This window comes from Hevea brasiliensis, chromosome 3, assembly GCF_030052815.1.
Source record: "Hevea brasiliensis isolate MT/VB/25A 57/8 chromosome 3, ASM3005281v1, whole genome shotgun sequence".
Lineage (NCBI taxonomy): Eukaryota > Viridiplantae > Streptophyta > Magnoliopsida > Malpighiales > Euphorbiaceae > Hevea > Hevea brasiliensis.
Window position 1 is genome coordinate 23568329 of NC_079495.1, and position 27388 is coordinate 23595716.

Genomic DNA, 27388 nt, shown 5'->3' on the forward strand with positions numbered 1-27388 from the left:
TGTTAGTTGGTATTATCCCTTTTTATTTCTTTGAAGCAAGGCAAGCCAGAGATTTATGTGATTGTTACATATAAGTTATTTTAATGCATAAAATCATTTTCTTAAGAAATAATTTGCATGAAAAATAATTTTTACGTATAAGTTATTTTCTATGAAACAAACAGAGTTTTCAATTTAATATTTTTTCTTTAAATTTTATATAAAAGTATTCATAACAAATTATCATTTATGATTATATAAATTCTCTTTCAAACTTTATAGTGTTAGATAGAAGTTTTAAATTTTCATCTATTTTCAATTTATTTAAAATAAAATTATATTTTTAAAAACATTAGTATACTATTTTGTAAATATTATAATTAATTAACCATTTAATCTATCTTATAAATAATTATTTTTGCTCATATTATTTTTTTAATTTGATTTTAAATTAATATCTAAAAGATTTTTAAAAAAACATTAAATAAAATTCACAAGTCACTGGAATCACAACGCAGCACATCAAGAAATAAGAGGGGAAAATCCCTAATGCCCTTTTCAGACGAAGATATAACTGCCTGAGCCACAGAATGAGCAGAGTTGATTCGCTTATGTTTTGATAAAACAAAAACTAACATACTTAGCTCCTTAAGAAGAGCTTTACAATTGGACACTCTACTGCCAAATTAAGATCCAATTAGGGGTGAGCATTTGTTTTGAACTGAATCGAATCGAATAAAATTTTGAAAATCGAATTATATATTTTAAAAATCAAATCGAATCGAAATTGATAAAAAATCGAATTCAATCAAACCGCTCTATTTCAGTTCTGTTCGGTTCAAACTGATCGGTTTTTATTTTTGATTGATTTTTTAATTTAGACTTTATTTTCCAGTTATTTGGTTTAATTTTGACTTTGATTTGAATTTATTAACCATTAATCAATTAAATTAAACAATTTATATATATATATATAATTAAATATAATTAATAAATTCTCATAAACATAAATCAATTCAAAAATTAATTAGATTAGATTTGGTTCGATTTGAATATATAAAATTATTATTCATTTCGGTTTGATTTAATCGATTTTTTTCTCTTCAAAATTGAATCCAACTGAAATAATCAAAATTTTTATAATATAAAACCGAACTGAACTAATTAAATTTTAAGACCGAACTGATTGAATGAAATTAATTTAATTCAGTTTAATTTTTTAATTTGAACCGAAATCTGCTCACCCCTATATCCAATGAAGAGTCCATCTCCACAACGAGACAACGAAACCCACAAATAGATTTTTTTTTCTTTTTCACTTTATTTTAATAATTTCAAATTCTAATTACATATAGTTTTTTTTTTATATATATATAGGTTGATATTATATATAGTTTTTGTTTTTATTTCTTATACTTGCAAAATAATATATTTAACCTTAAGCTATTATTTAGCATATATTAAAATTATTTATATACATATAATTAAGTTTAAAAATTTTTGTGAGATGAATTAAAATTTGAAAATATTTATGATATATCTATCAAAGTTATAATAAGTAAAATTTAATTATAAATTAATTTTAAAATCAGTAATAATTAGTTATAGAAATTTTAATAATACTCAAGACTTTATTTATTTCGTAAAAAATAATTTATATATAAAAAATATTTTTTATAATAATTGATTGTTAAGAAATTATTTTTTAGAAAAATATTTTATATTATTTAATTATAATATTAAACTAATAATACATATTTATATTATATATGTATAAATATTTTTATATTTTAATAAAATTATTAAAATTTAAAAAATTACTTCTTTAAATAAACGAAGGTTTAAATTAATTTTTAAGGATTTTTATTGAAAAATGAAAAGGTCAAATTCACCCTTAAACATTGAGGCAAATGTCAAATTTGCCCAAAATCACTTTTTGGATTAAATACCTTTTGAATTAAATAAGTCTAAAACTTTCGATTAAAAGCCAATTAAGGCCATCACCTACCAGAAATGAGGCGTTTGTGAAAGACGCCCATGAACCTCAAGTGGTTTAGCACCTTTTTAATATAATATTATTTTTTTATTTTTTTTATCTATTTTATTGTTTTTATATTAAAAAAAATTAATTTTGAGCTCTTTACAATATTCTTGATTTTACTAACATAATGTTTTTTTTGGTAATGTTTGATGTAGGATTAAAATTGAGTTTCATAGGATCTTCTTAAAAATAATATTTTTTTTTCAAATGACATGAAAAAGAATTACTTAAAAAATTTTAGAAAAATTATTTATAGGTATTTTTCAATATTACTGATTTTTCTATCATGAAAATTTTCATATTTGATGCAAAGAAATTTTATAATATTATTATTGTTTTTAATTTTATACAATTAAGTTTTTCATTTTTAATTTTACACAATATTATTATTTCACATGTTGAAAATTTGATGAGAGATGATTAATTATGCTGAAACTTAAATTTAGATAAGTGAGATCATCACTTCAAAGTTTAGGCGTGAATTTGACTTTTTATTTTTTATTTTTTATTTACTTTCACTATTCATCTATTTCACATGAAGAAATTCTAATAATATAAGATTAATTTGCCTTAAAATGAAAGATGTGGACTGATATGGATAAAAATTTTAACTAATATGGATAAATTTTTAATTTGAACAAATTTGACCCTCGCCTTAGAGTTTAGGGGTGAATTGGACATTTTATCTGATTTTTATTATATAAATTAAAGTTTTAAGTATTTGTTTGATATTGAAATTTTAAAACTAAAATTATTGTTTATGAAAAAAATATATATATTTTATATACAATTGAAAAAACAATTTAAAAAAAAATAATTTTATTATTTTAATATTTTAATAATTAAAATTTATTAAATTTAATTTTAAATTATTATTTAATATTTTTAATTAATATATTTAAAAATATATTTTCTCGTCTACAGTTTTACAACAATGTCAAATAAAGTTTAAGTCGAAAATTATAAGTAAAATTAAGAGAGTGTTTAGTTCACCTGTAAATATAGTTGATAAGTAATAAATGTTTAAATATATGAATTAAAGTGTTTAATAAATTTTAAAAAATAAAATAATAATTTATATCAACTCTATTTTTAAAATTATTTCTCATTAATCAACGGTTAATTTTATTTTATTTTTTATTTAAATCATATTATTTTTTTATTTAACTCAAAAATTAATATTATTAATACTTTTATTTTTTTCATTTATAATTTTAATATTTTAATTAATACATTTTAATTTTATTAAAATATTTTTTATTAATATTATAAAATATAAAATATTTATTTACATTTAAAAATTTAAAATTAATTATAATTTTTCTTTATCAATAATAATAATAATTTTATTATTTTATCTATATTTTAAAGTTATTTAATTATTTAAAAAAATTAATTATTTTTTTATTTTAATAATAAAATAGATGATATAATATAATAAATTAATAATTATATATTTATTTTAATAATAAATAAATAATATAATACATTAATTTAATAATTATATATTTAATTTAATAATAAATAATATAATATAATATAATAAATTTATAATTTTATATTTATTTTAATAATAAAATAAATTATATAATATCTATATTTATTAATTATTTTATATATAATAATAATTAAATATAATTATATTAAATACTTAACATAAATCAATAACTATCAATATCAGCAATTCAACGTTGAAACTAGACCCTATCCCTGGTACCCTTCTACTCTCTTGCCTGTGGCATGTACTTAGTGGGGCCCTATCTCCATATGATTGCTAACGTGGCAAGATTTCATTAGCTTCAGTGACGCCCATGGAGAGACACCCGAATGAAAGACCCAAATTAGACAGAGCAAGAATCAATTCCGTAACAGAGACACAGACTCGCAGAGAAACAGAGAAGTTCGAGTGAGGCATGGCAGCTCGCAAGAGAGCTACATCAACAACGGACACAAGCACCGCGAAACCAGTCCCTACCGATTCCAAAATCGAGCACAAAACCCAAGAATCTGCTGACCCACCACTTGCTCCCCCAAAATCTGCGTTCATTTTCAAGCTCTCTCTCTTGCTTCTCGCCCCTTACTTTTATTTGCTCTTCTGCCACTACAAGATCCAGCATGAACTTAAAAGATCAATCCTCATCAATGCTGCCCTTAGCCTTGCAGGATTCTTCTTGACCGTTAAGATGATTCCTGTAGCTTCTCGATACGTTTTGAGGAGGAATCTTTTTGGTTATGATATTAACAAGAAGGGTACCCCTCAGGGAACTATTAAAGTGTGAGTTTTTATTGTTAATTATCATTCTATTCTTCTGTTTAATTGTTGGCTTCGAGTTTCTAGTTCGTTTTTTGAGGTGTGTATGTATTGCATTTTGAGTTTATATGGAGTTCGTATTTGGAGCAATTTGTGAATTGTGTCATGGATAGTTATGCCTTGCATTCACAATTTCCATTCCAGTTGTTGAGTGCCTTCTGATGCTGAATTCGTGTAGCAACTTTTGATTTGTCCGTGTAGTTTGATTTTATTTTAGAGGAAAAAAGTTGCTAATGCGTGTTCCAATGAGAGGACGTGATTTGATCCATGTTTCTTCCATTTTTTTTTTCTTTTAATTTTGCTGGAACTGTAACTGCTACACTCAGTGATGTGCCATGCTGCTCTAAAGTTATTGCTTTCTCTTGGCATTCCATTCTCATTTGGTTAATTTTGTTTTCAAGTAATTACCGAGCTCTTTGTTTCTGCTGTAATCCTAAAATAAAGTTGTGTTTGTGGTTTCTTGGTTCTCTGTTTACAATGATATGTTCAATAAACAATAGAATTTGATGATTCTAAGCTGGAATATCCAGAAGTTTTGAAGAAGAAATTTTTCTTGTGTTTTTAGCTTTTAAGTGACTAAATGCTACAAGTTCAAGAATTGTTGATTTAAGCTTGTGTTTTTCTGTGGCGTTTGAACCATTAGAAATGACCTTTCAAGAAGAGTTTCAAGGGAATTGTGAAAATTAATGACAATCATTGTTGTCATTTAGAAACACAATATGATTAGGCAATGATTATGTTTTTTTTTCCCCCTTTTTAACTGATTGGTTTCATTTATAAAAGTTTCCTTGATAATGCTGCTTTTTGTTCTGCAGGCCTGAGTCATTAGGTATTGTTGTTGGGATAGTCTTCTTGGTATTGGCAATCATATTTCAGTATTTTAACTTCACAGCAGATTCCAATGTAAGAATATTATATAGCCTAGTTTGATTTTTTTTTCCTACTTGGGTGTTAGCAGATGATTTCTGAAATATATTGTTATCTACTGAATGATATTTTGCCAAATTCAATTTCATATTTGAGTTTTGTTTATGTCTTTCTCTTCTATCACATTTTGTTTTTTTTTTTTCTTAGCTGTGCAGTTGTTAAGCTTTATGTATTATTATACACATTGAAGTCTAGTTAGTTCTTAGTGCATCTGAGGAAATTTATGGTGCACCTGTTAGTAGTGTAAAAACTAACGCACACACACCAAGGCTTCAAATCTTGAAAGGCTCACTTTATGATGATCATAGCATATTGAAACCTTTTTGTACTAATTGATTGTTACCTCTAGATTCCTAGTAAGTGAAAATTCAGAAGGTTAGGTTTCTTTTGTTCCCTGAGGATATGGTGCAACCCAAAAATTTAAATGGCAAAAATGTATTGGAGAATGAAAATTGTGAACTGTGTGGTGGTAAATGATAGTAGTTGTGGTGTGATGATGGGATCACTGATGTCATTATACTGAAATTAGTACAAGAAACACAGGGTTAATAAAATTGATGGCTTATGGTGCCTAAAATATCTGTTTGTGCTATGTTGGAGTTGAGTGATGATCTATTGCAGAGTGGAGATGGAGAGAAGGGAAAATTGGAGATGAAGAGAATTTTATATGTTTAAGAGGATAAGAATAGGGAAGCATATCAAGAATGGAGTTGATCAATCAATATAATGGAGTGAAGAATTATATATCACTAGACCGCCATAATTTCCTTGTGTTATACTTATGGGATGGATAAATAGATGCTTATATAATGTGTGCATTGTAGATAACAACATTTGGCATGGAGAAGAGCAGGAGTGGAAAAGGTGGAGAAGGAAGTGGAGAATAATAAATAAATTGGTTAGATTTGAATGCCGGTGCTCAATGGCAAACTTTTTTTTTTTTTTTTTTGGTTGGGGGGGGCGGGGTGGGGTGTGGGGAACTCCGCCTAAGTAGCTTGCGCTTAGTAGGTCCCAAGCCCGGATAAATGAGGAGAGTTGCCGCCTAAGTAGCTTGCGCTTAGCAGGTCCCAAGCCCGGATAAAGGAGGAGAGTTGCGGTAGGTGACTCTACTCACGACGTGCTACATCGGAACCCGGGTGTACTGAGAAATATGCAAGGGTGTAGGGCGTTCACCGAAAGCGACGCGCCATGCCAGCGCCTGGGTGGGTGTTAAGTGAGCAAGGGTTCCCACATCATGAACAGTGTGGGTAAAGAAGTTAGTCCATAGGACAGATAGTGGAACAGAACACAAGATAGACATAGAAAATAATAGAAGATATCATAAAAGGAGACCAATTAGGAATTAGCAAAATAGAAGGAGGATCAGGGTTGGTACTTGGAATGTTGGATCACTTACAGGAAAATTAATGGAGCTTGTGGATACCTTGGAAAGGAGAAGGGTGAATATTGCTCGCATTCAGGAGACTAAATGGGTAGGAGAGAAAAGTAAGAAAGTGGATAATTCAGGGTACAAACTATGGTTTACCGGAAATAAGAGAAACAAGAATGGAGTGGGCATAATCATAGACAGGACATTGAAAGACGCAGTAATAGCTGTGAAAAGAGTAGGAGATAGAATTATACTAGTAAAACTAGTACTAGAAGGAGAAACAATAAATATAGTTAGTGCTTATGCCCCCACAAATAGGACTAGACAGTGAGAGTAAACAAAGGTTTTGGGAAGATATGGATGATTTAATGCAAAGCATACTGAATAAAGAGAATATTTTCATTGGTGGAGATTTAAATGGACATGTAGGAAGTGATAGACAAGGTTATAAGAATGTTCATGGAAATTTTGGTTTTGGCAGTCGAAATGAGGAGGGAAAAAGCATCCTGCATTTTGCTATGGCATACAACCTAATACTAGCAAATACCTACTTTATAAAAAGAGAGTCACATTTAGTGACTTTCAAAAGTGGGCAACATAGAAGCCAAATCGACTTCCTCTTAACCAGGAAGACAAATAGAGCTCTATGCAAGGATTGCAAGGTCATTCAAGGAGAGGCTTTAACAAGTCAACATCAGTTGGTGGTCTTGGATGTCAAATTTAAGAACAATTCAAGTAAGGTCAGAAGAAATAGTGTAGCTCGAACAAAGTGGTTGGAGATTAAAGGAGTAAAGCAAGTGAAGTTCAAAAATGAGCTTCTTGAATCCAAAGTATGGAAGCTGGATATGAAGGCCAATGATATGTGGATACAGATGGCATCAAAGATTAGAGAAGTAGCTAGAAAAATACTTGGAGAGTCTAAAGGACATGGACCACCCTCAAAAGAGAGATGGTGGTGGAATGATGAAGTATAAAAGGCAGTGAAGAGAAAAAGGGAATGGTATAAGAAATTATCTAAATGTGATAATAATGAGGCATATGAACAATACAAGATAGCAAAGAAAAAGGCAAAAAAGGCAGTTAGTCAAGCAAGAGCACAGGCCTTTGAAAAGTCATATGAGAAACTTGGAACTAAAGAAGGGGAGAAAGATATTTATATATTAGCAAGGAGGAGAGAAAGGAAATGTCAAGATCTAAATCAAGTTAGGTATATTAAGGATAAAGAAGGAAAAGTGTTGGTGAAAGATGAGGATATTAAAGAAAGACGGAGAAATTATTTTAATGATCTCTTTAATAATAGTCAAAATGGTAATAGCGTGAATATAGACTATAGAACAATAGAAAAGAATGTGAATTATATTAGAAGGATTAGATCTTTAGAAGTAAAGGAAGCACTTAAGAGAATGAAAGTGGGTAAAGTCTGCGGACCTGATGAAATACCAATTGAAGTGTGGAAGTGTTTGGGAGATATGGGAGTGGCATGGTTAACTAAATTATTTAATAAGATTCTAAACTCAAAGAAAATGCCTGATGAATGGAGAAGTATTTTAGTACCTATTTTTAAAAATAAGGGAGACATACAGAGTTGCTCAAACTATAGGGGAATTAAACTCATGAGTCATACTATGAAGTTGTGGGAGAGAGTTGTGGAGCATCAACTACGTCATGATATTTCTATTTCTCTCAATCAATTTGATTTCATGCCCAATCGTTCAACTATGGAAGCGATCTTTCTTATTAGAAGCTTGATGGAGAAATATAGAGATGTGAAGAAAGATCTACACATGGTTTTTATTGATTTGGAGAAGGCTTATGATAGTATTCCAAGAGATGTCTTATGGAATGTGTTAGAACAAAAAAGGATATCTATTAGGTACATACAAGTATTGAAAGATATGTATGAAGGAGCAACTACTATTGTGCGTACAGTGGGAGGGGACACAAGAGATTTTCCGATCTCAATTGGATTACACCAAGGATTAGCCATAAGACCTTACCTTTTTACATTAGTTTTAGATGAATTGACGAAACATGTACAAGAGAGTATTCCTTGGTGCATATTGTTTGCGGATGATATTGTTCTGATAGATGAGACACGAGAAGGAGTTAATAGAAAGCTAGAGTTTTGGAAAAGTACTCTAGAGTCAAAGGGTTTTAAGTTAAGTAGAACGAAGATAGAATACATGCATTGCAAGTTCAGTGAAGGCCAAAGTGGTGATAGAGAAAGAGTTAGTTTGAATGGAGTGGTACTGTCCCAAAGTAATCACTTTCAATATCTAGGCTCAGTCCTTCAAGTAGATGGGGGATGTGAAGAGGATGTTAGTTATAGGATTAAAGCCGGATGGTTGAAGTGGAGACGTGTCACGGGAGTTTTATGTGATCGTAAAATTCCAATAAGTTGAAAGGAAAATTTTACCGTACAGCCATACGACCAGTTATGTTATATGGTAGTAAGTGTTGGGCACTAAAAGAGTCGTATGCGTCCAAGATAAGAGTTGCAGAAATGAGAATGTTAAGGTGGATGAGTGGCCATACTAGATTAGATAAAGTCCGTAACGAGAGTATTAGAGAAAAGGTAGGAGTGGTGTCAATTGAAGATAAGTTGAAAGAAGAGAGATTGAGATGGTTTGGTCATGTGAAGCGTAGACGTACAGAGGCTCCAGTTAGACAAGTAGAGCACATTAGGTTAGAGGATAGAAAGAAAAAAAAAGGGTAGACCTAAATTGACATGGAGGAGAGTAGTACAACATGACCTAGAAGCATTACACATTTCTAAGGATTTAACCCAAAATCGTTTAGAGTGGAGAAAGCGAATCTATATAGCCGACCCCAAATCTTTGGGATAAAAGCTGAGTTGAGTTGAGTTGAGTTGAGTTGAGTTGAGTTGAGTTGGGGGGGGGGGGGGGGGGTGGGGGCGCGGGGTGTGGTTGGTATTGCCCACCAAAAAAATTCTTTAGGACCTTATTATAGTTATTCTTGTGTGGATTCAGGTTGCCCCACCTAGTCCAGCCCAAAATTTTTTCTTTTTTAATATCCAAGTTCAATTGTTCTTCATAATCTCATCTTGGCCTATTTCATGATGTAAACTTATAATTAAATAAACATTTCAGCCTATCAAAATAACAAATCATAATTGCTTATACTTGTATATACACCCTTAAAAATTTAAAAGCTCAAGATCTCAAGACTCAAGTCATAGTTTTATTAATTTTAATGACTTGTGTTTTATTTTTGTAACAATATGCATGTATAAATTGTGAAATCGTAAAAATTTTAAGTTATTACTTTTGCAATGATGTATATGTTTGAATGGTGAACTATACAATTTTAAGTTAGTAAAATTAAGAAGTTAACATCATGAATAAAAATAAAATTATTGATGTGTATTTTGTGGAACAAGATTTAGAAGCTATTATTTCAACTCCAATTGAAAGTGACCACTCATTTTCTGGAAGAGGGGAAAAAAATTATAAGATCTATGCCCATCCTATGGGATAAGACATGATGGCTGATGGTTTACCTAAATTCATTCTCTTATATACAAGTCTATAATGTGCTGTTCTTTGAATAATAGTTTCTGAACCTTTTTTTTTCCCCTTCTTTTTGAATGTTTCTGCCGGAAAAGTTCTGATTTGTCAAAGTCTTTACCCGATTTAGTTCAAAATGTATATAGGGAGAATTGGGGAGACTTTTAGGAATTAGGATTTAGGATGCATTTGTCATGCAAGACTGACAAAAATATCACAGGCTAATCTCAACTTGTCCTATTTTTGGTGCCCTTATTGGAAAAGCAATGGTGCATTTCTGTCTTATCCACTCGCTATCTAATTCTTTATTTGTTGTTCTCACACATCCCATAGCACAAGTTATCTAGGGCATTACAGCAATATTGATAAAATTGATATTCCGAAAATTCCCCTAATAAAAAAATAAAAGAAATTAGATATGTATTTTTTAAAATTTTCATATTTTATATGTGTTTATGTTTATCATTTTTAACATAATTTGATATCTTATTTTTATTTTTTATTAGTTAATTTATTTATTCTATTAATAAACTAGTAACATTTTTGCAACTAATTTCTAATTCTTATCGTAAATGTATAATAAATAGTTGAATGACAAAAAAAGATTCATATAGGTGACTCCAACTTGTTTGGGATTAAGATTTAGTTGTTGTGTTGTATAGTTAGTAAAGTGTTACATAGCAGGTTTTGGAATGTCTCCAAGATCCAGAATTGAAGAAGAAGAAGAAGAAGAGAGAGAGAGAGAGAGAGAGAGAGAGAGAGATGATTGTTGTTTATTCACTCCACCGATTCCCTGTCAATTACAATCTTATGCTACTTATACAATGTATTCTCATATTCTCATCCCATCCCTTAGTCATAACAGAGATTCCACTTTAATTCCACTTTGCATTAACTCCAAACTCAGCATAACTCAATTCAGTTCATGGAAGCCTTTCCTAGATAACTGGACTCGTGTTCATAACTTGTGAGAAAATGCTTTACTAATATATCGTTATTGTTGACATTTTCATACATGCAGTGGCTTGTAGAGTACAACGCAGCACTAGCATGCATCTGCTTCATGACTCTACTCGGATTCGTGGATGATGTCCTTGATGTACCATGGAGAGTGTAAGTATTGAGTTCTCCACTAAGGTTGTCTATCTTATTTAATATTTTCTTTAATAAACATTTTAAACTTTTTTCTTGTTGCATTTGTTCTCTGGCTCTGCTGCATGTTTTTCTGAAATAATGCATGATGAGATACTTACACTCTAACTTGTAACTGTTAAGAGCAGGAAATTACTCCTACCATCAATTGCTGCGCTTCCATTGTTGATGGCTTATGCTGGACATACAACTATCGTAATACCAAAGCCTCTTATTCCATATGTTGGGCATGGTGTGATCGACCTAGGTATTTTTCTAATTCTGAACCTTCAACACCACAACCCAGCGCCACCCGCCACCCCCCCCCCCCCCCCCCTTCCAAAAAAAATAAAAAATTAGAAAAACTTCTGTCGCGATATGCTTTATCTCAGTATTAAAATATCAAAAAGTTGATGTTGAAGTAGAAATCATATTGTTGTCACTTTGCTGAATTCTCTGGGAATAAAAGTTCATTTTTAGTCATAGAAAAGACAAAACTTTTTTCTTTTATATAGTTATTTTATTATTGTGGGATGCTCTATCTAGTTCAGGAGCTTCATCTGGTCATTCAGTCGGTAAATTTTAACTGAGACTGCCTTTATTATTTGGTCAATGCAGAAGAAATTAACCATAAAATGTTCGTTCATTGAAAAAGGTATCTTATTGGAGGAAATATGTTCATTCATTGAATTAAAAGGTGTGTCTTACCAGAGGAAATGTGCATCATTGTTGTGTTATCTTGGCATCCTTTTGATGGCATATGCAAAATGATAACAGTTAAAAAGTGTCTATTCCATCTGGCAAAGAAAGTGAGTCCGAAGAAAAGGATTTTTTTTCTTAAAACATAAAAGGACGAAATGATGATTCCACATTCTATCAATAGTAAAGAAGTTTGAATTTTCCAAAGCTATATTTGCATGGTGGAGGGGAAACTGGGGTTCAGCTGTCTCCTTGAGTAAAAGAGGATTATAAAATGAGTTACTGGCTATAGATTTTTTTTCACCAACTACTAGTTGAAGGTGGACCCTTGCCTTATTTTTGCATACTGACTACAACTTGGTGGTCAAATGCATGTTCGACATTTTTTTCATCATGTATTCCTTTAATATATACCAAATTTCCCGCTCTTTTCTCTTTCACCTTTTCCTTTTTGGGCTGTTAGATGTTTGTTCCTTCCACTGGGAGTTGTGCTATTATTTTTACAAGAAAAATAAATTATTGTGAACAATTATTTGCAAATTTGAGTCCAGCACATTTGTTTCTTTTTTTTTTTCTGCTCTCTTTTGTATTTGCTGTATTATTTGTTTCCTTGTGTTATTCTTATGTTTTTCTTCTTTTTTTTTTTTAAATTTTAAAGGATGGCTATATAAGCTATACATGGGGCTTTTGGCTGTTTTCTGCACAAATTCCATTAACATTCATGCTGGTATAAATGGCTTGGAAGTTGGGCAAACAGTTGTCATTGCATCTGCTGTAAGCAAACACAAAGACTTGTAAAACAGTTGCAATCTGAGCTATTCTGGAATTTGAGACAGCTTGTCAATTTTACAGATTTTGATACACAATATAATGCAAATTGGAGCTTCTGTGGATCCCGAGTATCAACAGGCTCATGCATTTTCTATTTATCTTACTCAACCCTTACTAGCCACCTCCATGGCTTTACTTTCTTACAATTGGTAAACTTGATTCCATTTGCCATGCAGTCTTATTTCTGTTCATTCTGTGCAGTGATGTAACACTGACTATTGTCTTTGGTTTCTTTTAGGTATCCTTCTTCTGTTTTTGTTGGCGATACCTATACATACTTTGCCGGAATGACTATGGCTGTTGTTGGGATTTTAGGACATTTTAGGTGTTTTTCCCATCCTTCCAAATTTTCTATTTCACAATCATGCATGTATACAAGTTGGTTTTCTGTACAAATTTGATTTGGGACCTATTTTTGTTAGACATTTCAGTCACTTATTCACATGTCTTGATTTGACTTGCTTCCCTTCTCTCTCACATTCAATCTCATTTTCATTTAATAACTAATTTAATATAATTATGTAATTGACCTATTGTCTCATTTTAAGATCATTAGCTATCATGACATTCTGTTGTATTAGTCTTTCACATAATGACTTGTTCAGTAAACTTACTCTGCATTTATCACTATGCCTTTCTATAACCTAATGCAATACTTCCTTTTTCAACAGTGAAACTCTCCTGATTTTCTTTTTACCTCAAGTAATAAACTTTCTCTTATCACTTCCCCAGGTTTGATCTGATAACTCTTTCCTCTTTCTAGTTCTTAAACCTCTGGTTTTCCTGTAGAATGTCTAATATGCAGTTGTGCCTGTTCAGCTTTCTGGCTATGTCTATTGCCCTCGGCATCGGCTGCCTAGGTAGTTTTTGCTTTTGTTAATTATGCTTATGCTTTACGAACCGTAGCTTGTAGGGGCATTTGCTATGAATTATTTTATGGATATCTTTTTTATATTTGGCTATTTTTCTAGGTTTGATCCTCAAACAGGACTGTTAACTGGAACCAATGATGGAACAGTTGTCAATGTTTATTTAAGAATTTTTGGGAGGAAGTCAGAAAAGTCTCTTTGTGCCCATCTTCTTCTTGTTCAGGTGATTTATTCATGTGCTAGAAATGTTCTCTCATCAACTTATGCTTTGTTTGTGCCCTTCTCTCAATCTCTCTTCCCCCTCCTTTTCTCACCACCCTTCCATGTTTTCATTTAGAGCCCACTTTCTTCTCTCAAAAGCTCATTTGTAATTCTTTTAATTGCATGGTTTCTTCAATTCTTCTCGTATTATTATATGCAACATCGTTTCTTTGCTTTGGACGAGTATTCTTCCTGGATGCATCATGCGAGAGTATTCATTAGGAACTCATTTGCATGCAAAACTACATTTGCATGTGTTTTTTCTCTGCATGATAGCTCATACATATATATATATATACTGCCTGTGTTTGACAGGCTATTGGATGCGGCTTCTGTTTCCTGCTGAGGTATTTGCTTGCTGGCTGGTACAAATGAGTTTGTAACATCACCTTCAGCTTGTAGTTATCTCACCTACCATACTCAACTATTTGGGTTATTTAATGTTTCCATGGGTGGAGTATTGCTAAGTACAGTTACTTCTTTCGGCGGAACACCGATTACTAGCAGTTTTGACATTCTTGGGATGTAGCATACATTGTATCAGAATGGTGAGATTTGAGTTTTTAACACATTTTGAGTTTTTAACACATTAACCACCTTCATTGATGGATTGAATCTTCAACTTAAAAGGAATCAATGATTCACACTGTAAATTATCTTTTTACAAAAGACTGACAATCTTTTCTGTTCAGATGGTTCACCAGCTGAAAATTGATATGCAAGTTATAGCTTTTGTACTATGACCTTATCAAACTCAAATTCCAAGTATAATCTTTATCTAGCACCAGTTGTATCAGCATTCAGTAGCCAACAACAGTCATCTCTTTTATTGTTGCTGCATAGGTTGAACTCAAGTCAAATGCTTCTTGCCCAGAACGGCAGCTCCCATTGTCCCTTGATGCGGCTATGGACCAACTTATCAATCTCATCTTTGGCAAAACTTGATCTAACCGTAAATTGCTAGACAAGCATACAATGGAGATGCAGAAATTGAATAATAGAAATAAAGCAACACGTTTCAGTCAAGATAATTGTGCATATGCCATATAGATTAGGGAAATAGAATTGCAAAACCACCATTTGAATAGTTAAGATTAAGAAAGAATCAAACAGGGACAAACATGGAATATCTGCAAAATTTAGTTTGTAGATCCTTGTAGAATCAATTCCAGACTTCCAGTCATTTCCTTATCATAAAGTACGACCTTGGGAGAACTGCACATCAAATACATAAGATGCAAGGGGATTACAGCTGCAGTTCGCATTGATCTCTCGCTGAAATTGGCTGATAGCTTGATACTACTAAGTTAAACTGCCGCAGATGAGGAAAAGTTAGAAAACGTTGATGCTCGATCAGCTAATGTCAAGACCATCTAACAATTTATCATTTTTCATTGCAAGGAGCTCAAGGTAATCTAGTCTACATCCATAGCATCCTTTTCATTGCTGCTGCTGGACCAGAGCTTGATCGTTCGATCATGTGAGACAGTTGCAATATAGCGCCCATCTGCCACCAAACAACAATTTTCTTACCCATATGCGCATTTGGCTTGCTTAACATAATGCTATTTTTAAAGATGAAAATGTTATTTATAACAAGAATAGCATAAAGTGCAAGAAAATTTCCAAGATGAGGCAACATGTTATTTAGAAATGAGCAGCACCACAGAGCCCTCCAAACAAAAGCTATTAACTATACATTACAAGGACAATTCAAAATAAGGTTCAACCCCTGTTCTTGCTTTTAAATGTTCAAACATTCACCAGAGAATGTATCCATGAAGCTAACGCAACTAACAATACACATAAAACAAATTTTTGTGAAGTTGCCAATAATCATAAAGCAACCTGTAATGAACAGAACTACCAGGTTTTGTTTCATTTCGTTCTTTTTCCCCCATATTTAGTTTACTTTTTCCATCCATGAATTATGTTTCGGAAATTTTATATTCCTATAAGTTTACCCAAAATTGGAAAACATTTTTCAGAACCTAGAATCTCACCCAAATGTCATAACATCGCACTAAAATTATTGCAGCAACCAAATTTCCTTTGGGTTATAAAGGATTTTGGATACACATGAAAACATTTCTTGACAGAGAACTTTAAGTTTCGCATTTCAGCTTAATTGGATCCACTTTAATGTATTCTTGATTTACTTTATTTCTTAAGAGTGAAGGTTGATCCATCAGTGCATGAATAAAATAAAAGAAGAAAAAGGAGAAAGAGTGGTAAAAAGACACATCACATATAAGAGTATTCTAGGCATGCGAAAAACCAATGCTTGCCACTTCATCATTACCAAAACTCTTTGCAATTTAGAGTTTATGCAATTAAACCAAGAGATGAAAAATCTAATTTACCCTATCTTTTGTTATTGTGAAGTAGAAAATGTAAAGCTATGACAGATAACATAATCAGCATCCACTGACACAAGTAAGAATTAGAACAAAACCTCTAGAAGATTTAGAACAGCTCCTAAACAAATTTACATAGCATTTGACTGACTGACACCACTATATAGCAGCAGCCACATTGCACATCATTTTGAAACCACATAAACTAACTCTAGTGCCTACTTGTCAATTTCATAGACTTCGCATAAGAAATTGGGATATCTTAGTCAATTAAAGGCTGCCAAGGAAAGGAAAAAAGGAAAAATGAATGTGACTGAAAAATCAAAAGATTGAGCATGGGCACTTTCTAACAGGTCATGGCGTCATGCTGTACTTGTTCCATATATATGGCTCCCTAGCACATTGATTATGGTAATTAAAAGAAACTTCAAGTAACTATAAGTAAATGCTTCAATAAAATAAAATTGGCTGAGGAAAAAAAGGGCATTCTTTCCTTTCTGCAGTTAGGAAAGTTACCTGCACTAATATCCAAAGAAGTAACTTTTGCTTCATGCCCTGATAATGTCTTGACAGGCTTGAAATCCCGACCTGACCAAACCTGATGAATGCACATAAAACATGGAACAACAGTCACATAAATTCGAGGCTTTCAACTTATATAGAACAACAGCTATAAAAAGAAAAAGCAGAACCTTAGCAGTCATGTCATAAGATGCAGTGACCAGGTTGTAGCCCTCTTGAGGCTCAAACTTCACTTGTGATATAAGATTTGAGTGGGCAGGTATGGTATACAATGATTTTTTCTTCCTTAAATCCCATATCCGACAAGTATTATCTTCCCCACCAGTGGCCAAATGATACCCATTGGGCGAAAAACTGATACCAAGAACCTGAAAATGACATCAAAGATGCATACAATTCATTTAACAATTATACTTTCAGGAAAAAAAAAAAAAAAAAAAAAAAAAAAAGGAAGGAAGAAAAGATAATTTAATAACAAAATTAACAAAAACAAAATCTGGTCTCACTGGCTTGACATGGCCCTCCAAAGCCAGAATACTTCTTCCAGTACGAAGATCCCAAACACGAGCAAGTGCATCCAGTCCACAAGATCCTGCTAAAGAACCATCCTGGTGGAAGGATATCCCATAGACACTCCTACTGTGACCTTCTTGAAGAAGTAATTCCACACCAGTATCTACATCCCATAGTCTCCATGTCTTATCAAAGCTTGTAGTGCCCAAGTACTTCCCTGATGGATGGAAAGCAATCCGTGCAAGGCGATCTAGATGACCCTCAAATGTCTGAAGGACAGAACCATCAGCATTCCACAACCTTGCAGTTCGATCAGCAGAGGCAGTTGCTAAATGGTTTTGCACAGGAGAAAATGCAATATCTGTTGCACGCTCTGTGTGTCCCTTCAAGGCAGCAACCTTCTTTACTTGAGGCATGCTCCATATTTTAGCAACTCCATTTAACGCACTACAAAAGAACAGCCAAGAAAGATTGTTAGAATCAATCAATGTGATAAATAAAAGAGACCATCACAATGGCACAGTAACTGCAAAGCCATAAATCATGAACTAGAGATACCAACATTTTCACCAGGTAAGGTGTAAACAAGATCTAAGCTTTTTCCATGAGTAAAGGGGAATTGCATTTTTTATCATATGCAATATTTAAAATCACCATAAATTTCCATCTGTAGGACACTAGACTAAGAAAAGAAAACAAAATTCTTGCAAGTTGCAGCTCAATTAATATGCAGTTAAATATACTATCCATGCAGATAATATATCTGAATTCAGATATCGACCTTCACTTAAGACTTCACTACTGAAATAAATGAAAAAAAAAAAAAAAAGGGAAAAATTGATATCAAATAAGCACAAAAAAATAGTGGAAATCAACAAAAAGAGACATACCAGGTACCGAGCAGTTTTCCATCATTCGAGAAGGAACAACCAGAGAGTGGCCGGTCATCTCCAATTTCACTAGAGTCAAGTACTAAGCTCCCAGCCTGCTTCAGTGCCCAATCAATTTCAGCATCTAAATCTTCATCTGGATCATCCCTTTTCCTCCTTGCACGTTGAAGTCTCAAAGCAGCTCTTAGAATTGAATACTTTGCAATATGAATTCTAGCATCTAAAATCTCTTTTGAACCCTCGGTATAAAATGGGTATTGAAGCATTTCTTCCTCAGCATCATCTGTAACCGCCGAAGCTGCAGCTTCCTCCTCCTCATGAGCTTTCATCAGTTTCTCCAATTGCCCTTCAGCATCTAGCTTCGCCATAAGCATCCTTAGCCTGTCTCGTCTCTCCATCTCCCGTTCTCCAAACAGCGTTATTGGTTCTCCCAACCGCCGGAGACGGGCTCGGACCGCCATGTCGTTAGTAGGCACTGCCAGAGCAGCAGCTCGCCGCTTCATCATGATTTCCTGCACAATCTTCTGTTTTCTCTCTTTTGCTAGTCGGCTTCCTTCCGAGAACTCATAATCACCCGTTGATCCCGGAGCAGTCCCGGCGGGGCCAAAGTCATCTTGATCGGAATCTGAGTCACTCGTTCTCTCTTCACCATTTTGCGACACAGGTGGCGGCCTAAGAACAGGCGGGCGGATAGGGAGAGGCGCTAAGGGGCGAGGGATTGCGGGAGGAGGAAGTGGAGGTATTGGAGCAATAGGTGGCACAAATGAGGGGACTACAGGTGTAATGATAGGTGGGATTTGTTGAACTACAGTTTGATTTTCGGGAACTGCAGCAGAGGGCTCCTCCGGTGCCGGTGTCGGTGCCGGTGCGGGCTCTGAATTTTCTTCATCTGCTTCCATCACGGCTAGCAAACGGAAAATTTAACGATTTAGAGAAGAAAGAAGGGACAAGGGTTTAAGAGGTGGTCTGTCCGTCCGTCTGTCCTCACAGTAGCTGTGCGCGGTTGCGAATTGGAGTTTAAGGAGTGGGTGGCTAGGGATTAGCATACGATGTCGTGGAGGAGTGTGGGAGAGAGAGCAAATAGGTACAAGGACTGTGCAGAAAGACAATATACATGATGGTTTAATTATAAAATAAAATTATTTTATACATAAAATAAAATAATTTAATAAATTTTAAAATTTTTAAGAATTAATAGTTTTTTCACGAAAAATTTATTAACTTTTTTCATTTAAAATATTGTATAATATTTTTTAAAAATTTAATAAATAAATTATATATAATAAATTTTATTAAAAGTTATAAGAATAAAATTAGAGTCTATTAAATATTATCTATTAAATTTATTAAAAAAAATATTATGTATTTTTTACTTGAGAAAATTTTATTTTTTTGTAAGTTAATAAATTAATTTTATTTTTTTGTAAGTTAATAAATTTGTTATAATTAATTATTTTATAGTTAATAAACCAATTTACAAAAATTTTATGAGTTGTAAATTTATATAAATTATTTTATTTTTTTAATAAAATAATTTTACTTTATATGAAACTGCCTTAAAAATTAATTTTGAATTATCTCAAAAAGTATAGGTCAATATCTGTTTTTTTATGAGCCATAATTTAATTTCTCAAATTTAATTCCCTCAACAAATTATTTTATGATACCTAAATTAACTATTAACTCTATTAACGCTGTTAACATTAACTTTTTTTAATTTAAAATAATTTAATTTTGAAATTTTATATTTAAATAATTATGTTATATTTAATAATTATATAAAAATATTTAATATTTTTATAATTATTTTTATTTAAATAAAAATTATTTAATAATATACTTTTTTTCAAATGATAAAAATAGTTAAAAACATATAGTATATTTTACTAAATTCTTAAAATTTTTGTATTGTGGCCTATAATTTTTTTAAAAAATTATTTTATTTATAGTAATTTTTAATAATTAAATAATTTTAAAAATTTTAACATGACTTTTAAAAAAATTAATATATATATATATATATATTATTTAATATAATTTATTCTGATAATACATAAATCGTTTAAGTCTTAATTTATAAATATTTTTCAAAAATTAAATTTTCACTTAAATTATTTGTTTGAAAATTAAATAATTTAGTTGAAATGAAAATTTAATTTAAAATTTAAGTCTTAAATATAGTATTTGAAGAATATTTGTAAATTACAAATAAATTATAACTTAAAATAATTCATGTATAATTATGAGTTGTCAAAATAAATAGTATTAGATCAAATGAAAGTAAACATTTCTTATAGTGTTTCTTGAAAATTATGTTTTTTATTAAAAAAATATTACTATAAATAATAGATTATTTTTAGTAAATTATAAACCATCATATTAAAATTTTAAAAATACTTAAACATACTATTTAGATGTAGGAATTATTTTCTTAATAAAATAAAACTTTAGGAATTAAATTATTTTAAAATTAAAAAAATTAACGGAACAAATTAATTAATAATTAATTTAAAAAATAGAAATTAATTTGTTAATAGAATTAAATCTCATAAATTAAATTATTACTCATAAATTATTATAACACAAAAACAAATTTATAAATTATTTTATTTTATTTTTTTAATTAATTTAATTTTTCACTTATTAAAATTAAAAACAAATTGTAACATATTATGTTTAAAATGACGTGGTTCACATATACCTATTAAAAGTTTAAAAACCATCAAAGCCTCGCTATCTCAAGCCTAATATCTCTTTAACTCTTAAATCGTAATTTAAATAATTATTTTATTTTAATTATTCAGCTTAATTTATTAAAATAAAATATTATGTTAATTTTATCTAAAAAATCATTATAACAAGCTTATAAATTAAAAAAAATATATATATATAAAAAATAATCCTAAACTTTCAAAAAGTCTACAATTTTATTTTAAATTTATAAAATTATTAATTAAATTCTAAATTTTTTTGTGAAATTTACTATTATACCCTACCAAATGTCCCTGTCAACGAGGTAACAGAAATACGACTTTATCGTGCCACATCAGCTCTTCATACTAGTAGTTAGTTAAAGGGTTTAATTGGTAATTTTTTAATTTAGAGTGAAATTGTAAAATTTTCAAAAGTTTATGGTTTTTTTTTTAACAATTTCTCCTAAAATTTATAAGATTTTTCATTCATAAAAATGTTTTAATTCAATTCAATCCAGTAAATCAATTTAAAATAATCTTATAATTAATTCATTCAACATTTAAAATTTTCTTCATTCTAATTTTTTTTTCATGAAAATAATTTTTTTATAGAAATATTCCTTAACATACAAATCTATAAATCTCTTTATTTTTTTTAAATGAATTTGAATTTTTAATAATATGTAATAAAAGATTATTCAATCTTTTAAGTTTTTCTCTGAATATTTTAACACCCAAAAATTTAAAAACAAATGTCAAAGATTTGAAAGATAATAATAGTTAATATTTTATTTATTTTAGAGTGACTATTATTTTAATTTATTAATATTATAGGTACATTGATCATTTTTATTTTAAAAGAAATCACATAAATAATTTTGTTAATAATATGTTAATGTCAACAATAATATGAAATATTTTTTATGAATAAAAAAATCTTATAAATTTTAGGGGGAAATGTCTAAAAAAACCTTAAACTTTTAAAAATTTACAATCCTTAACTAAAAAATTGTCAATTATATCTTACACTAATTATTGGCGTGACAAGTTGTCGTGACATTTTTTATTTAAAAAAAAAACAAATAAATGAGAGCTTTTCAGGTATATCGATTATAGACCTCTTAGACCTGAGGCTCAAGACTATATGTTAACGCTCTTGATTTAACCTAATCCTATAGAAGGAGACCTATCACCAAACTCGAGTAACACCTAATAAGATGAATTATTAGACAACTAACTACAGCCTCCCATTATACTCATAAATAGAGATAATATTTAATCATTATTTTATTACAAGGAGTCGAACCAGGGAGACAACATTTTCCATTTTCTTATGAAAAACAAATGGTAGGGTATAATTGTAATTCTTTAGAAGTTCATAGTTTAATTAGTAAATTTTTTTTGATTCAAAGTGAAATTGCAACTTTTTGAAAGTTAAGTTTTTTTTTTTATATAATTTTCCCAAAAACTAATTATGGTTAACCACAAATATTTTTTTTTAAAAAAAGTTGAATTTTACAAAATAAAACAATTTTCTTTTTTTTTAATTCAATAATATAACTTAAATTAATCAATTTATGTAAAAATAATTAATAATAAATCAAAATTTAACAACAAAAGTTCAAAAATTCTTTTGACGAAGGACAATTTATTTAAATTTAATTTTTATAATTAATTCCTGTATAAATTGACCATTATTGGATTGATATCATGGCAATATAAGCAATATATGTCTTTGTGTCTGTACGAAGATGGGATTAAGCTTCAGTTGAACCAAACAGCTGATTTCCACCTCCTTTCCCTCCTACGAAACAAGCCGAGAAAATGGAAGACGATGGATAATAGGCCGTGGCTAGATTTGCCGCAGGGCCGGTTTTAATCCGGTTTCCGCCCCAACCGCCAATTCAGCGACACTCAAGGATCGGATCAAAACGGTTCAATACAATTCTAGTCCAATTCCAATTTGACCAGTGGTATTATCAAATTAAAACAAATTTTTAGGCATCACTAATTTAATTTCTAATGTAAAACAATTAAAGGGACCTAAACATATACTTAATATAATTTTTTTTTTAAAAAAAAAGAAAATCTTGAATTGGATCGATTCCAGATTCAGAATTGCCAATTCGAAAAGTCGACTTCAAGCCAATTCCAGTTTTAGTTCAAGGAGAAGTGACAGAGCAAAACCTGATTCCGGCTCAATTCATGAACCAGAACCATTACCCAATCCGGTTAACGGTTCGAACAGTTGCTGCATAGAGTTCAAAGTACTGCACTGCCTACCATTCATTTACCCAAAATCCAAGCCCTGTAGCTCTGAAAAAACAAATCCTTACGGCTTAGGCTTAGGTAAATGCTACATCTCACAAGAGCAAACTAAAAATAACTAACCCCTTGGAAAAACAAGCCAAAAGCAAATGAGTTATCTGTCGACAATAATCGAAGAACATGTAATAAATTCCAGAAAACAATATTGAGATACTACATTTTCTGGGGACATTCACAATCTTTGAACAACCTCTTAATAGAATTCATACAATGAAAGCAAGGGACCAATTTGCAACGTGAATAGACATTTGAATCCTCACTACATATGAACCTACAGAAACAAAGAACACATCTTGAGATGATCACTGTGCATCACTAACTAACAAAAGACTCTCCCAATGCTGAACACATGCTTTGCAGAGAAACTTGGCCCAATTTGTAACAACCTATTTTATGTAGTGTATGTTCTCACACATGAACAAAAAAATAAAATAATAGGTTAAACTAAAAAGCCTACTGTAATATATACTTAACACTTACAAAACTTTTGTCACCCACTTCCACTGAATTCCTACTTTGCCAAAATCTGCTTTAGGTTACTGGTCAACAATAACTCATTTTGTTGCCCCACCTCAAAACAGTCTCTTAAAAGTGACCATTAATATGCAAAATTCATCCCCTTCCTCCCCCTTCCATTCCTCCACCCTCCACGATCCGTCTGATGGTCATTCCCTCCAAACCTGGAGGTTTTATACCTTGACATGTAGCAGCCAGCACCCTCGTTCTTCCAGCTATTCTCATCCCATGTTTCCCAATCTCCACCAGTTGTATCATTGAAATTATTCCACTGCTTATAATTACTGTCCCACTCGTAATTATTTTTCCATCTATATGAATCACTCCAACAATTTGCCCATTCATTATCAATCATGGCTCCATTGGCCTGAGAAACATTGCTCTCCCTGGGGTTTCCATTATTACCCTTTTGATTAAAATCTCTAAATCCAGGATACAAAGCTGCAGTGGCTGTCTTTTGCACCTCCTCTTCAGCCTCCCCCCATCCGGTGCACGAAAATGACTGATTCAGGAGAGAACAACCAAAAATCACAACTTCCTCCTCTTTATCTTTCTCATCAGGATATTTGGGCTCCCGTTCCAAATCTAAGTACAATTCAGGGTCAATGTTGGAATTCCAGTCAATTTCATCAATATAAATATCAGGATCGGGCAATGATATGTCACAATGAAGACCATTAATCTTCGCCCAAAACCGGTTTTTAGCATTGTGAAAAGCCTCTTCACCAGCAGAGTCATTCCACTGAACTATATTCTCATATAGGTACATAGACTTTTTGGTTTCCAATAGCTTGCCCCATGGAACCAAACCAACTGAATAGCAGAATCTTTTCTCCCATGATGGTACAGTTGGCTGCCAACTACCTGGAAACAAAGAGAATAAAACATAAGCTCAGATATTCACAGATAAACATGAAAAGGGAAATATCATCAGAAACAAAAACAAAAACATGGTCTCTTAAATGAATGACAGATGACAAGTAATAGACAACGACAACAAGGATCCACAACTAGCGTAAACTGAACAAATGTGACGCATGTAATGCCTCATACAAACCCAAATTGAACTACCTCTAAGACTTTAACATTCATTCTTTCTCTGCATATATTCCATTTTCAGGGGGCTCTTTTTCATTTCATGTTTCCATATCAAACATTTTTTCATCCATATAGTTGGAGACCACCAAGTTTGTGTATAGATTTAATTTACTACTCTAACTAACTAGACCAAAAGGGAAAATTAACTCTAGATTCCCAATGTCTTGTATGGCTGTGACATTGGCTCAATAAAATTTCATCAAAAAAAAAAAAAGGAATCATGTCCGAAACTGACAATCATCATGATTCAAAACAAAAGTCTGTCTGGAAAAAAAAATAACATCATGAAATCTTTTAATACTAAAAGCAAATACAAAGTAGAAACTGTGAATTTCACTTTCCAGATTTTCACATACCAACAAACATATTACACAAATGGAGTAAAACAAGCAAAAAGTTCCAAAGAACCACTCTAGATCAACTCCCAGAACATAAGTACATGAACAATCAACATTGACCATGCATCTTATTTTCAGCCAAAAATCGAACCAACAACTGCCCATCTGCTCAGAGGTTCTAACATTATGTAGGGCCTCAGAATCATAATAAACTGTAGCCCTTAAAAAAAAAGTTTCATCATAAAAAAAAGTTTCATCATAAAAGCTATCATTTAGACACTTAATCCCTAACATGAAACACCATAACCAGAAAATTTCCACCATTATCACAAAAACCACATCATTGCCACCAATTCAAGACAAATTACTGGGGAAAAAAAGTAATAAATCAACCCAATAGCAAGTTGTCCAGTTTCCCAGAATTTCCAACCAAAAAAAAAACTAAGCCACTGTTTTACAAAATCCATAAAGTATAACCATGCAATATCATAGAAAAAGTAAAAAATAAATAAGAGGCTTCCATATTAAAATCTAACAAGAACCCACCATCTTTACCATTATTCAAAATGTTTTCTTTCTTTACTCCTTTCCCTTTTTTTTTTTTTCTTTACAGAAAGAAGAACATACCATGAGGAGGCTGTCTATGGTGTGATCTTGTCGTCCTCTTAACTTCTGGATGATTAATTTCACCTTTACGTCTCCTCCAGTTACTCATAATGAAATCTGAAAGGCCAAAACACTCAAAAAAGAAAACCCAAAAAGAGTCTAAAAAACCAAAAATCAAAAGAGGCAGAAACTGGGTTTAAAACCAGGAAAAAAAAAAAAAACCAATGCAACAAGTGACAATTTCTCAAGGTTTTAGACAGAAAACCAAAATGGGCATGATTGATTTGAGAAGAAAGACTTTATCCAAGGCAAAATCATGTTAAGATTTGGCCAAAGAATTGCAGAGAATTGAGGAGCTTTTTTAGAGTGATCACTACTAGAGAAAAGTTCTGGTGGGTATCGGTATGCGAGAAGAGAAGGCGTGGGCGTTAATTTGTGAGGCTATTTAACTATTTATAGCCCTTAGCTTTCGTTAGGATTACTAAGGTCACCGCTTCGCCTACAGAACTTCCTTCTCCTTCAAGGACTGTCTCTGCGTATCGAACAATCTTGAGGGCTACAGTTCCTAATCCCACTCTCATTCCTTGGCATGTGTAATGTAAAATATATATATATATATATATATATATATATATATATATATATATATATATATATATATATATATATATATATATATATATATATATATAGTTAAAAAATTATTTATAAAAAAATTTATTTAATTTTCACATAATTATATTATTTTTTTATTTTATTTTTATTTTTATTAAAATTAATTTTTTTTACTTATTAAGTTTCAAATTATAAGAATTAAGAAAATTAATTAAATTAAATTCTATAAAATTGTAGTTTTTAAATATAAAAAAATATTTAAGTCGATATTTATTGATATAAAATAATTCACTATTTTCCATTTTTAAGAAATATTTAATTTTATTTTATAAAATAAGAAAAGTATTAAAAAATGTGTTCAATCGTTAGTGATGAACAAATAATTCTTAATTTAAAAATTTTAAAAAGTAATTTTTCACAATTAAAAAAATTTTAAAAAGTATTTAGAAACTTATTTTACTATTAAAATTTTTCAAGCATATATTATTTATTTATTTTATAATCATATGATTAACTTTTTATTATTGTAAAAAAATAATTTTAAAAAAATTAATAATTCAATTTTAACTATAAAATTTATAATATAATCTTAATTATAGGTATAGGAAAGTAATTATTTTCTATTTAGAAAATATTTGAAAAAAATGAGAAAAAATAAAAGAAAACAATCGAATTAATGTAAAACTGTTTTTAAATCATAGTTACTTTTTCTAAAATTACAAAAAAAAATTATTTTTTACTTCTTAATTTAAAAATTAATACATATGAACATAAAACTTTAATTTTCAATTTTTTTATAAAAAATTAAAAACTAATACAAATTTCCACATGGGAATATGTACTAAAATTTCATGAACATGTATAATTGAATGAGTCATGCATGATTTTAACAAAAGTTTTTTAAGTTTGTATTTATATATCTTAATTAAGTTTTTTTTTAATTTAATTGGATAATTCAAATTTTATT

General features: G+C 30.7%; 3 protein-coding genes across 3 annotated transcripts; 1 reads left to right on the top strand and 2 right to left on the bottom strand.

The window, feature by feature from the left end:
* Window positions 1-3850: 3850 nt before the first annotated feature.
* On the top strand, window positions 3851-14726 carry LOC110650904 (uncharacterized). The gene is made up of 11 exons (XM_021806047.2): window positions 3851-4295; window positions 5147-5234; window positions 11176-11267; window positions 11435-11553; window positions 12643-12758; window positions 12837-12964; window positions 13054-13140; window positions 13487-13547; window positions 13635-13675; window positions 13787-13907; window positions 14261-14726. The coding sequence occupies exons 1-11, from the start codon at window positions 3934-3936 to the stop codon at window positions 14318-14320; spliced, it is 1275 nt and encodes a 424-aa protein (XP_021661739.2). The 5' UTR covers window positions 3851-3933; the 3' UTR covers window positions 14321-14726.
* Window positions 14727-14961: 235 nt separating this feature from the next.
* Window positions 14962-19337, bottom strand: LOC110650903 (U4/U6 small nuclear ribonucleoprotein PRP4-like protein). Its single transcript, XM_021806046.2, has 5 exons — window positions 18228-19337; window positions 17331-17784; window positions 16995-17192; window positions 16819-16900; window positions 14962-15452 (listed from the first exon to the last, which is right to left on the bottom strand). Exons 1-5 carry the CDS (start codon window positions 19124-19126, stop codon window positions 15361-15363), a joined length of 1725 nt encoding a protein of 574 aa, XP_021661738.2. The 5' UTR covers window positions 19127-19337; the 3' UTR covers window positions 14962-15360.
* Window positions 19338-23342: 4005 nt separating this feature from the next.
* LOC110650907 (uncharacterized) lies at window positions 23343-26402 on the bottom strand. Its single transcript, XM_021806054.2, has 2 exons — window positions 25828-26402; window positions 23343-24628 (listed from the first exon to the last, which is right to left on the bottom strand). Exons 1-2 carry the CDS (start codon window positions 25913-25915, stop codon window positions 23847-23849), a joined length of 870 nt encoding a protein of 289 aa, XP_021661746.2. The 5' UTR covers window positions 25916-26402; the 3' UTR covers window positions 23343-23846.
* Between the last annotated feature and the right edge of the window lie 986 nt (window positions 26403-27388).

What these genes read in the sequence shown, in the direction of transcription:
- LOC110650904 (XM_021806047.2), top strand. Translation starts at nt 3,934, where the DNA reads ATGGCAGCTCGCAAGAGAGCTACATCAACAACGGACACAAGCACCGCG. An exon ending in CCTCAGGGAACTATTAAAGT is followed by an intron (nt 4,296 to 5,146) that starts GTGAGTTTTTAT and finishes TTTGTTCTGCAG; the next exon opens with GCCTGAGTCATTAGGTATTG. An exon ending in CCTCGGCATCGGCTGCCTAG is followed by an intron (nt 13,676 to 13,786) that starts GTAGTTTTTGCT and finishes CTATTTTTCTAG; the next exon opens with GTTTGATCCTCAAACAGGAC.
- LOC110650903 (XM_021806046.2), bottom strand. Translation starts at nt 19,126, where the DNA reads ATGGAAGCAGATGAAGAAAATTCAGAGCCCGCACCGGCACCGACACCG. An exon ending in CTTATGACATGACTGCTAAG is followed by an intron (nt 16,901 to 16,994) that starts GTTCTGCTTTTT and finishes TGCATTCATCAG; the next exon opens with GTTTGGTCAGGTCGGGATTT. An exon ending in TTCTTTGGATATTAGTGCAG is followed by an intron (nt 15,453 to 16,818) that starts GTAACTTTCCTA and finishes GTTTGGTGGCAG; the next exon opens with ATGGGCGCTATATTGCAACT.
- LOC110650907 (XM_021806054.2), bottom strand. Translation starts at nt 25,915, where the DNA reads ATGAGTAACTGGAGGAGACGTAAAGGTGAAATTAATCATCCAGAAGTT. An exon ending in CCATAGACAGCCTCCTCATG is followed by an intron (nt 24,629 to 25,827) that starts GTATGTTCTTCT and finishes CTTTGTTTCCAG; the next exon opens with GTAGTTGGCAGCCAACTGTA.